At 54.0% G+C, this 10,956-nt stretch overlaps 4 protein-coding genes across 4 annotated transcripts; 3 read left to right on the top strand and 1 right to left on the bottom strand.

Moving 5' to 3' along the window:
• Nucleotides 1–3,541: 3,541 nt before the first annotated feature.
• On the top strand, nucleotides 3,542–5,780 carry QC761_108370 (uncharacterized protein; the record flags this gene model as incomplete). The annotated part of the gene is made up of 2 exons (XM_062874119.1): nucleotides 3,542–3,558; nucleotides 3,832–5,780. The coding sequence occupies 2 exons, from the start codon at nucleotides 3,542–3,544 to the stop codon at nucleotides 5,564–5,566; spliced, it is 1,752 nt and encodes a 583-aa protein (XP_062737227.1). The 3' UTR covers nucleotides 5,567–5,780.
• Nucleotides 5,781–6,287: 507 nt separating this feature from the next.
• Nucleotides 6,288–7,423, bottom strand: RPL11 (60S ribosomal protein L11). The gene is made up of 3 exons (XM_062874118.1): nucleotides 7,224–7,423; nucleotides 7,016–7,157; nucleotides 6,288–6,948 (listed from the first exon to the last, which is right to left on the bottom strand). The coding sequence occupies exons 1-3, from the start codon at nucleotides 7,224–7,226 to the stop codon at nucleotides 6,572–6,574; spliced, it is 522 nt and encodes a 173-aa protein (XP_062737226.1). The 5' UTR covers nucleotides 7,227–7,423; the 3' UTR covers nucleotides 6,288–6,571.
• Nucleotides 7,424–7,516: 93 nt separating this feature from the next.
• On the top strand, nucleotides 7,517–9,179 carry smb1 (Small nuclear ribonucleoprotein-associated protein B). The gene is made up of 5 exons (XM_062874117.1): nucleotides 7,517–7,711; nucleotides 7,790–7,813; nucleotides 7,873–7,926; nucleotides 7,984–8,407; nucleotides 8,463–9,179. The coding sequence occupies exons 3-5, from the start codon at nucleotides 7,885–7,887 to the stop codon at nucleotides 8,588–8,590; spliced, it is 594 nt and encodes a 197-aa protein (XP_062737225.1). The 5' UTR covers nucleotides 7,517–7,711; nucleotides 7,790–7,813; nucleotides 7,873–7,884; the 3' UTR covers nucleotides 8,591–9,179.
• Nucleotides 9,180–9,323: 144 nt separating this feature from the next.
• Nucleotides 9,324–10,180, top strand: MPC1 (pyruvate transporter mpc1; the record flags this gene model as incomplete). The annotated part of the gene is made up of 3 exons (XM_062874116.1): nucleotides 9,324–9,523; nucleotides 9,790–9,862; nucleotides 9,934–10,180. The coding sequence occupies exons 1-3, from the start codon at nucleotides 9,451–9,453 to the stop codon at nucleotides 10,178–10,180; spliced, it is 393 nt and encodes a 130-aa protein (XP_062737224.1). The 5' UTR covers nucleotides 9,324–9,450.
• Nucleotides 10,181–10,956: the final 776 nt, after the last annotated feature.

The raw sequence follows: 10,956 nt of genomic DNA, 5'->3' as shown, positions 1-10,956 counted from the left end.
TAAGCAAAGAATCTACGAGAAACAGCATGAAAAATATTATTCTGCGCGGAATTCTCCTAATGCTCAAGCGCGCGTGTGTGCTGGGGGGGCTGTCTCTAGTCGAGCACATTCAGGTAGGTACTCGCAGCCACAACTGCGTGTGCTGCTTGTCCATCCCACACCGTGGCGGACGCTCTCCGCTGTTTTGACAGCAACATGGTGAGAAGTGAGAGTAACACAATACCCAACAGCCAAGGAATTAGCTTTTCGAGCGTCTCTCCCTCAGGTGGTTACGGGCGTACAGCTTCTGTCGTTTTCTCAGCCCCAAGTCTCGCGGTTATCATATCATCGTATTCGAGGTCGACGGCATGACAACAGGAGGAAAGGGACATACTTTGACTGACACCGGATACTCGCAGCCTCGGCTCGCTCGACCACACACTGTGACATACAGAGGCTCGCTCCCCAGCAACCCCGAATCCACAAGCAAAAGGACGACCCGGTCTGGGTGTTTCTCCTCACCGCGCGTGGGTGAGCATTTTCGTCTTTGACCCGGCGCTACGGCACCTCGGTCAAGTCTCCTTGTTGCTTTTTCTTTCGAGTTCCGACCGAGCGATTGGCTGGGGCAAACCGGCCTTTCCAGCGTCCAGCGTCATAGCTGGGTCCGAGACAACCCTTTCGGAGGCCCAGAGGATAAATGACTCTCGAGACAAAATTCCCAGAGTCCCGGGGGAAAGGTGATACACCAGGTCCTGGCACGTTTCCAACTGCAACAGAGAACCAAGGCGGTGCGAGTATGTCCCTTCGCCACCGCCGCCAGCGCCGCTAGTTGCTGCGTCCCAGTGTGACATTGTGTAGCCTCGTGCCTGAAGCAGCTGTAAGTGAACGGGATGCAATGCTGCTGCTGTGTACGCGAGGCCCAAAGCTGTCAAGATCCTGTATGCGTATAGGACACACTCTAGCCAGTGGGGGTCCTCGCCAACCGCGGAAGCTGGCTTCTCACATCTTAAAGCAAGACGCTAACAAGCCAGCGGATTCGCTTCCGGGCCGCTCTGGGTCCGTCATGGTTGAAATCAGAGGCAATGAGTGACTCCAGACTCTGCCAGAAGGAGGGTCGGTAAATGTTCTCGACCACTGGGGGCCGGGCTGAGAGGATATCCTATGTTGGATCGCCCAACCACAAGGGAAGCTACAGCAACACACGCGTCACGGTGCTGCTCGGGGGTTGACCCGATACGTGAGGATGATTCTGACCACATGTATGGCCAGCAGGTTGTGAAAGGTAATGCAATAGGAGGAAAAAAAGAAAACTGCATCAAACCCATGCACGCTCCGGTATACTGTGTCAAGCGAAAAGTATAAACCCATTGTTTGCACTTACTACAGCAGCACGCCGTTCGACCCCTCAATGATCCAATGGCACTAGCCCAGGATTGAGGGTCAGAAGCCAGATCCGAGCTGGAGATGCCGTGGGGAGCCATCGTGATCGGGGATTTTTTTTGAGATACCAGGATCCTGGAGATTGATCCTCATGACCAGGAAACCCCCAGCTGAAAATGCTGTCAAGAAGCTAGAGCTGGCTGTCAAAATGACAGATGCAAGTGGTGGCTAGCCAAGGGTCAACTCTGGCTGTCTACTGAGATCTGAGAAGTGATGGCTACGAAGGGATGATTGGAACAGGGAGCAAATGGCGCTGAAAGACCTACATTAGCACAAGCAGCCTTGCTGTCATGCATTGTCGATCTCCGCCGCTTTGCAACAGGGCAGCGACAAACAAAAAAACTTTGAGGAGAGGTAGGTAGAGGGGGCTGCCGATGTTCAAGACAGGAGGAAACTGTCCCCCTCATCATCAACCATACGCGGCCGTAACCAGGCAGGCAGCACAAAAGCCCTGGGACTCTCTCACCGCATTATGCAAGAGGTTGAGATGTCGGAATCCTCGAGACGTCGAGTGCCGGTGTCGGGAAAAGGAGCGTGGGAGTGAATGGTGATGTGATGTCGAGTTCGGACAAAATCCAAGGCGGCTCTCGCCAGAATGCTACCCTGAAGTTGAAAGATTGGGGCGGGGGCAGGGTTGAGAAGGCCCTCTCTGGGTGGGGTCGAATCCTGGCTCGTAGCAGTTGCGGCACGGCTGACAGGTCTTGACGCGGGGGGCTGGTCTTCTCAGAAAGCGGAATCGGGAAAGAGGAGAGATGGGAAAAGAAGTCACCGCCAATGTGATCTTTTCAATCACCCCCCCCGCGATGCGACGGTGCATGTTGCCCTTGATGTGATCCCTGGAGGGGGACGGACCTCAACCGTTGTTAACGTTCCCAGCCAGCGTCTGTGCGCCGATATCCCAACTTCTGTTTTCGTCGCCGTCCATCCAGGTCCCCTCTCTCCCGCTCGCAACACTGCCTGTTTTGTCGTCGTTGATATTGCTTTTTCAGCATTGCTTCTTCCGTATAAGCCTTGGCCAAGCTGGACGGCTTCCTTTCTTGCCACTCGAGCGTGGGAGTTGACAGAGACGGATCATGAAAACAGGCATCTGGACATGGGCTGGAAGATGATGTATTCATGAGCCGATCTGCCGCAACACACTGTCCACCCTCAATGGCCAAACATGGGGGTTGTCTTGCTGGTTGAGAGTCAGGGAGAGAGAGGTTGTACAGGGATGCAATGACCCCCATCTGCCGGGCCGAAGGGCACCACGGGAGGGGAGGCTTGGGAGGAGGGCTTGAGATGCTCTCAAAGGTTGGGATGGACGACATGGGTAGATGGATCAGTTGCAGCTTGAGATCCATCAGTCTAGGTTACTCTTTTGTGACAACCCACCCTTTGTGCCGTGTTTGTCCTTTCCTTAGAGCTGGTTTTGATCTTTGATCTCGACCTCCTCCTCCCTGGATCCAGACCCTAGGTTTCTTTCCCCTCTTGAATGCATCAACGAGCTCTCAGACGAGCCAATGTCAGATCCAGCCTCCAGCTGATTATAGAGCCAGAAGCAAGCCAAAAAAAAAAAAAAAAAAAAAAAAAAAGTTGGCTTAAATATCCAGTCGTCCCTGCTCCTGCAAACGTCGAGCCTCTCGGAAGGAAAGAGCGACCTCCGCCCTGCATCCGCCACACTAGCCTGGACTGGTGATGTGCTCTTTCTTCTTCTTTTCCTGGCATACGTAGATGCGAAAGCCTTTCGTCTCAAAATTCCTGCTTCTCTTTCGGCCTCCCCTCGTCTCGTGCCCCTCCCACTGTCGGTGAAACCCCGTGGGATTGGCTGCGGTCCAACGGTGCCGGAAGGTCGGCCAGGAGATTCGAGAAGCATATCACCCACCGAACCCGCGTCCGTTGATGCTCGCTCCTCTTCTCTTTTACGACCATAAGTAGCCCTGCCAGGTCTCAGACTTGTATCGACTTTTGGTTTCACCGTGTTCGAGAAACTCGAGGTGGCCTTCGGACAAGCGTGTGGCAGAGACAAACTCGATCATCTTTCATGAGACCCTGAGGAGCAACCCGTCTGACGGCCACCACCAATTTCCCTCCGACCGCATCGACATCTCCGCTCTGCACTCCCCTTGTCAGACCCACTGAAATGTCCGTCATGAGCAAGTGATCAAGGCTCTGTATCACCGACCACGCCCGTCCTTCTCCTGGGAACAGCACTGCGACTCTTCATCACCTTTCGTCGTGGGTTCCGCCAGTCAGCCAGCAAATTATTCACCATCTCCCCACCACTTCAACACAGCTTTTTAAACAAACTCAAGACCCCCAGCCGTGATTACCTCTCGCTCTTTTCAGCTCATCTCTGGTGAGTTTCCCCGAATCAACATTTACTCTCATCACACATCTCAAGTTGTACCGTTGCTGATCAGGCGTTCTCAGACCTGGTCGAGCCCGAGACAGCACAATGGCCGTCGGTCTCGATAAGCTTGAGAGGCTTGAGAAGAGGTTCCGGCTCTTCTCAACGTCGAAAAAGAAGACTACCTCTAGAACACCCGAGCATGAGAGCGAGCCATCTTCGGTTGAGCCTTGGTCAGCAAATGGAGGAGACACTTCGCAGACCTTCCCTTCGCCATCTTTCATCCGGCCGACTTCACAACGAATGATGGCCAGAGATGAGGTCGTATTGAGTCCAAGACAATCTCGACGCGCGCAGAGTCTCCCAGATGCCCCAAGCACACCTCGTATGAACTCACTGGTATCTATCAGTATCAGTCCTCGGCCATCCAACCACTCAGCGAAGAGCCCTCGCGTTCCACAAAGAACCTCGTCTCTCAGCCCTAGGAGTAGCCGCACCAGTTCTTCCTTGGCTGAACTACTCGACTTCAGCTTCGATGGAGCTGGCGCGCTGGGCCTGGGTGATAACGATACAATGGAGCGTCGGTCGAGATCCAATTCCAAGGTTAATCCACGTTCGACTTCTCCCTCTGTCTCGCCCAAGGCGCCGATCAATCGAAAGCGGTGCCCTTCGGAACAAGAAGGATCTCCGTCGTTATCATTTGGCCCTGCGCCGATTCCTACACCTCCATGCTCTCCCCCAGCTTCTCCTCCGGTATCTCCCAGTCTCGTTCCACGGCCTCTTGCTGCTGCCTATCGGGCCAAACTTGGCCTGATCGAACCGCTCGAGCGATCACGGAGTGTCCATGTCTTTGGGGAGCAAGCCTCCGGCCAACTTGAAAAGGAGCCGCGCAAGACGAGCAGTCTTTCGACCCTCCGACAGACCAAACCGATGGCAAAGAGCAACACGATCCTGAAGGAACCAAGCCTGGACGACTTCATGGCGCTTAGCGACGATGAGATCCTCGATGGGTTTCCGGTGCCGCCTCAACCAAACCGGCCTGGCCCAAACCCATCGAGTCGGAATCCGCCCAGCTTCCCATTGCCACCCGATCCCCCAGTCTCGCCTACTCCTCGCCGACCCTCTGCCACATATCCTCTTCTGACACTCTCCCCTCCTCTTGCGAGCAGGCCAGCAACGGCCGCCGCGTTTGAAGCTGCGAGAATTGCGGCCAAATACAACTTTGATCTCGTGTATGTGGTCAATCTTTGGCCTAATGACATGGGCCTTTCTCGACCATCCTCTAGACGGTCGCCATACCCGCCCTCGCCTCCTCAGACGCCGATCTCTGGATCGACACCCTCTGTCCGTAGGACACCCAGCAGGAGAATAACCGGCCGTCTTCTCGCAGCTTACGGTTTGAGTTCGATCAAATATCCATTCCGCATCTCCGCGCCTGTTCATGAAAAGGTCCTACAGACCGAAGACTGGCTAGAGTATAGAAGCGACGAGTTGAAGCAGGATGAACACGCCCGTGGATATATGTGTTCGTTCCACACCTGCTACCATCCCTCCAAGCAGGAATCTCTGGGCGCCCCATCGACCAAAAAGCCAAATAGAGGCATCGTCTTTGCTGCATACCGGAACACTCCTACGGACAACAACCAGGCGCAACTCGAACTGCTGAGAGAGGACGCCGAAACTCTGGTGGACTTACTGATCGACATCCACTCGACCCAGCGCGAGAGAAAGCCTTCTGCTGCCAGGAGGTATGCCGCGCAGGAGACTGGCCCTTTGCCCAGTCCTCCAGTTAACCCAATTTCAATGAATGCTCTTTGAGTCATCGTCCTTTCTTTCTACTGTTTTATATACTGTACACATGATGAGATATCAGGAGATGGCTCCTGAGTTGTAGACGGATGATATTTACGATAACAGGAACGCATGTACATGCCGGGGAGGCCATTAAAAAGGGAAATAGGAAGGGGATAGTCAGCGTTAATTTGATGTCCCAGTCATGCCATGAAATGGGGTGATGCAAGAAGGGCTATCATAATGCAATGCATTTTTGGCATGATATGCATATACTGTACATGAGGGTTTATGTAATTTAGCTAGCAAGTGAGCGGGCGGCGGTGTCATTCAGCCACAGAATTGGATGTTTTGGGAAATAGTTGTTATCATTGTATTGGTCTGTCTTTACTCTATGTGTGTTCGTGATACTTGTTCCCCAAGAGGCCATGGCAGCAACATCGACTTCCTCAATTGTAGAATCACACACTTCTGATGAGCGAGGTGATGCTAACTGCCTAGTCCCTGACATGTGTAAAGATCCTGACCATTAAGCCACGAGTCTCTCCAATAGACTATTGATACTTAGTTTTGATCTTGACAGCGGACAAGAAACAGGTTCGCTGACTCCTGATCTACAAAGCTACGGCACATGCTGCAGCACATACGAGCCTCAACACCTGGAGAATACCATACTTCGAGGAGACGAGCTCTCGGACAGTCACATCCATTGCTTCACCAAATAAGTGGGGGGGAGACGCGCAGAACGCTTCTGTCACGGGAATTAAGGGATTGGTAAGCCGGCATAACGCCGGTCGGTCTCTGAGGCCGTGGCTCGCCCTGCTGAAAAGCAGGAACAAGCAGATGGACGAAAAAATCGCCAAGGTATCATAAGCTGCACTACACATTTGCCCGTTGGAGAGAAAACGCCATCCATTTTGTGTGTTTTCCCCTCTCCTCCTAGAGATGCCGATGAGCCGAAACTCCCTATTCCCTTTGATTTCCCAGTTTTGTTTTGTTGATTCCGCCCAGCACTAACACAACTGACCACATTTAGCGGACAATGGCATCGAAGCGCTGCTTGAACCACTTGACGGTGTCGTCGCGGGTGATGCGGTGGCTGGCACCGACTCTGGCCTTGGCGCGGCGGCGGCGAGCAACACGCTCACCGGGGCGGGTCATGCAGCAGTAGAAGTCCATGCCGTAGATACCGATACCGGGGTCGTACTTGATGCCGAGATCGATGTGCTCGGAAATACCGAAGCCGAAGTTGCCGGTCTCGGAGAAGTTGCGCTTGCGCAGCTCGTACTCCTTGACCTTGAGGCCACGCTCGAGAATCTCCTCGGCCTTGGGGCCACGGACGGTGACGTGGACGGCGATCTTTTCGTTACGGCGGATACCGAAGGTACGGACGGTGTAGCGGGCCTTGCCTGGGGACATACGAGTTAGAATCGAGTCGAAATCCTCGAGGCTGTCTGGAGAGAAAACAAAACTTACTGTAGACGGGGGTCTGACCGCTCAGCTGCTCCAGCACCTTGGCAGCACGGGTAAGTCTATCACCAGACTCGCCGACTGAGATGTTCAGGACGAGCTTCTGGATGCGGAGCTCCCGCATGGGGTTCTGGGCCTTCTCAGCAGACTGGAAATCACGATGTTAGTATTTCCGAATTCTCTTGAGAAGCGTTTTTCCCCAATCATCACGTACCATGGCGGCGGTGTTGTCGTCGAAATCGGGGGACTGGGCGATTCGGCTCGTGGTTGACGATCGGGAAATTTCAAAATGTGTGAGGTTGATTTTGCTTCCACAATTTTGGATTGTGGGTGTGGGGACCCGCCAAGAGTTCGCTCCTGCCTGCTGGTGCGGGAACGCTGGTGGGGGACAAGGTGAATGTGGCTTGTGTCAAATGGCTGATGAGGTGTGGCTCGAGCTCGTGGCGGGCTGGCCAGTCGCGTCGGGAGCTCTCCTCTCAGCCTCGCGTTCAAATTTCAATTGGACCTCGTCCTCTTGTGCTCCCGCTAACCAACCACCACGCGAGACTCTGAAGCCTTTCCCCCAAAGCGCATTACGAGACCGCAACAGACGGTAGTTACCAGAACTTCGTCAACCAAAACCCCAATTTTTGAAACCAGAAGCTACTTTGCAGTGGCAACAACGCCGCAACCATGTCGGCCTCTAACAAGCAGGGCAAGATGGTAAGTTCAGGCATCCGTCCTCCCCTCCGCGCGACCGCTCTTACAGGCATCTGTTTGTTGACATTAACCACTGACAAGGCGCATGATATCTAGGCCGGTTACGTATGTATACCTGCCCAGTGACGATACCGCACGGCGAGGCAGAACTAACATTTGATTAGATCAACTACCGGATGCGCATAACGCTGAATGATGGCCGCCAGATGACGGGTCAGGTACGCATCTCCTACCACCACTTAGCACTTTCTTGCCACTGACTCGAATCATCTTAGATGCTCGCTTTCGATAAGCACATGAACCTTGTGCTCGCCGATACCGAAGAGTTCCGCCGGATCAAAAAGAAGCAAAACAAGCCCTCCGCCCCCGGCGCATCATCATCCGGCGCGCAGACCATCGAGCAGGAGGAGAAGCGGACACTGGGTCTGACGATCGTTCGAGGCGCCCACATTGTATCCCTTTCCGTCGAATCGCCGCCGCCGGCTGACCCAAGCGCTCGTTTGGGCAAGACTGGCGGTCCCAGTGTTGCCTCTGCGCTCGCAGCGGGACCTGGTGTCGCAAGACCGGCTGGCCGCGGCGCCGCTGCTCCCATCTCCCTTGCCGGCCCTGCTGCTGGTATTGGCGGCGCCGTCCCTCCCCCAGCTTTCCCAGGCTTCCCCGGTGCTCCCGGTTTTCCTGGCGCCCCTGGCCGTGGTGCTCGTAAGCTGATCTTCTCCAAGCCTTGCCGTTGACACCTTCACTAACGAAGTTATAGCCCCTCCACCAGGATTTGGAGGTGGATTCCCTCCTGCTGGCTTTCCCGGCGCGCCCGGTGGCTTCCCCCCTGGATTCCCTCCCGGCGGTGGCCCTCCTTCTGGCTTCAACCCTCCTCCTCGCCGTTAATGATTACGTTTGGTGGCCGACCCAACACTAGTTACTGAGATGCCCCGCCACACAACATAGGACGACATCAAATACGACGAATGGCTGCGAACTTGTATGTGATGGGGGTGGATCCTCACTTGGCCGACGAAAAGCTAGATTTCTGCCTGGAAAGCTTGAAGGTTTTACTGTTTTCTTTTGGCGGCGTTTGGGGATTTCTTGATGAAACATTACAAAGGGCCGGAAATCAGCGAATTGTGTTCTTTGAGAATAAGGGACGAGCAGAGTATGCAAGACAGGCAAACGGGACAAAGAGAAGAGGAATGAGAAGTCCAAGGAGTTTGGGCGGCGTGGATGGTGACAGAACAGAGGATATTGCTGTTGCCTTTGGGGACTATGTACATATGCGGTCGTGTATATGGATGGATGTTGGTGTTACACAACCCTTAGACACCCCATACAGAAGCTCGGGAGCGAGCTTCAGCAACAAATTCACAACGATTAGGTGCCAACTGTGTATTCTACTGTTGCAGATATCTCAATGGTGAATAATAGATGTAGTATACGTCCCCAAACCCAACCAATTGGCAACCTTGACTTTTACAATGACAGCTCATGGTTTTGTTGTCATCAATGTCCGGTGACGCAAAAAGGGGTGCACGGACCCCGTTTGATGACAGCGAATTGGATTGCCTGCTATTTTTTCAGTGTTGTTACAGCGGGCGGACCGGACCTGTGCCAGTGCTGCAGCAGCGGTCCCCGGAGCATCCCCAAGAATTATTTCCAGGATTAGTTGTTGCGACTCTCCGATCCCTCCGACATTAGTAGCCACTCCACCGACAACACCGACGACTGACAGACAGACAGAACGGAAAGAAAAGATGGCTGCTTTTGTCAAGGCGATCAATGCTAAGATTCGGGCTCACCCGGTGCTGGATTATGTTTGCTCTACGCGTAAGTTCTTTGGTTTTAGTTTTTGGGATCTCGGCCGGGAGTTGGGAGGGTTTGTTGGTGAGGGAGGGCCGATTCCGGCCGGGAAGGGAGGGAAGGTCAGGTGTTGAGGGGATGAGGGTTGGAAGGGGGATTGGGAGATTTGGGAGCTGGGGGGAGGTGTTGAGGGTTGTTGGGAGCGTTGGATCAGGAGAGAGCGAGAGAAAGAGAGAGAGAGATTGAGGGACAACAGGCACGCGACCACGTTGCTAACATTCATGATGCAATAGACTTCTGGGGCCCCGTCTCCAACTTTGGAATCCCCCTTGCTGCGGTGATGGATACGCAGAAGAGCCCTGAACTGTAGGTTACCCCCTTCCTTGTCGTGGTGTGAACAGAAACAAAAGCTGACAATGGTGGTGGTGGTGCAACAGGATCTCGGGCCCCATGACGGGCGCTCTCTGCGTTTATTCCGCGACGTTTATGCGCTTCTCCCTCGCTGTCACCCCCGCAAATTACCTCTTGTTTGCGTGCCATGCTGTCAATGAGGCTGCGCAGTTGACGCAGGGGTATAGGTATTTGCAGTGGCACAAGTGGGGGGGAAAGGAGGAGGCTTTGAAGAAGGGGGCGCTGGAGGGGAAGCCGGTTGAGGCTGCTGCTGCTACGCCTGCTGCCCGGTAGACCACCTGGCTTGGAAGGTTGAATGGGGGGTGTAATGGGAAGGAGGGTTGAGAATGGGAATAGGGGATGGACGAAACAACATACAGAACATAGGGGGGTACCTATGGGGGGATGGGAACAGGGAAATGAAAAGCGAGAAACTGGGTGTATGAATGATATGAATTTGGTCTTTTTAATTTGCTTTTGTGGTGCTGTTGAGGGAGGTGGGAGGGGGGTAGGGGGTGGTGATGTAAGAATGGGCTTGGGTATGTGGTTTGGTTGCTGTTGTACTATTCAGCTGTGTTGACCTGTGGTCTTATAGACAAGAATGGGATTCTTTCTGGGTTGATGTCCGAGGCTGAGGTGCTATGGTTGGTTTCGCAGTGGCTTGGGCAAGCTGGTCTTACATAGCACCAAGGGAGGGGGGTGGGGGGGGGGGGCATATGGGAACCACACGGGGATAAGAGTCCCTGATCGTATATCGGGGGGTTTGAAAAGCAGTTGGTTATACCTTATGTTGGGGGTTGGTGCCTACGACTCGGGGTTACGCGGGAGCTCCGACAGTTGCTCACTATTGACATCGGGAAGGATGAGATGACACTTTCAGACTTGCCTCTCCTCGGAAGAGGTTCCGCAAGCATGCCACAGCGTTGGTGCGTGTACACCTCCAGTTGCAAGGCAATCATACTACATGCGGTCCCATTCCGTCTCGGACATAATTACCACGAGCGAAGGTCTATCTTGGGAAGAGTGAGGCGGTTGCGGGTTTTAAATCTGCTACTACCCCGCTTCATCTG

Source organism: Podospora bellae-mahoneyi, assembly GCF_035222275.1.
Source record: "Podospora bellae-mahoneyi strain CBS 112042 chromosome 1 map unlocalized CBS112042p_1, whole genome shotgun sequence".
In the NCBI taxonomy this organism is placed as follows: Eukaryota; Fungi; Ascomycota; class Sordariomycetes; order Sordariales; family Podosporaceae; genus Podospora; species Podospora bellae-mahoneyi.
Note: the sequence above shows the minus strand (reverse complement) of the source record. Positions and strands in the feature narration are given on the sequence as shown.

Excerpts from the sequence above, each read along its gene's own strand:
- RPL11 (XM_062874118.1), bottom strand. Across the intron at positions 6,949-7,015 it reads CGGTCAGACCCCCGTCTACA|GCAAGGCCCGCTACACCGTC; the intron begins GTAAGTTTTGTT and ends GTATGTCCCCAG.
- smb1 (XM_062874117.1), top strand. The coding sequence starts at position 7,885 with ATGCGCATAACGCTGAATGATGGCCGCCAGATGACGGGTCAG. Across the intron at positions 7,927-7,983 it reads GCCGCCAGATGACGGGTCAG|ATGCTCGCTTTCGATAAGCA; the intron begins GTACGCATCTCC and ends GAATCATCTTAG. Across the intron at positions 8,408-8,462 it reads CGCCCCTGGCCGTGGTGCTC|CCCCTCCACCAGGATTTGGA; the intron begins GTAAGCTGATCT and ends ACGAAGTTATAG.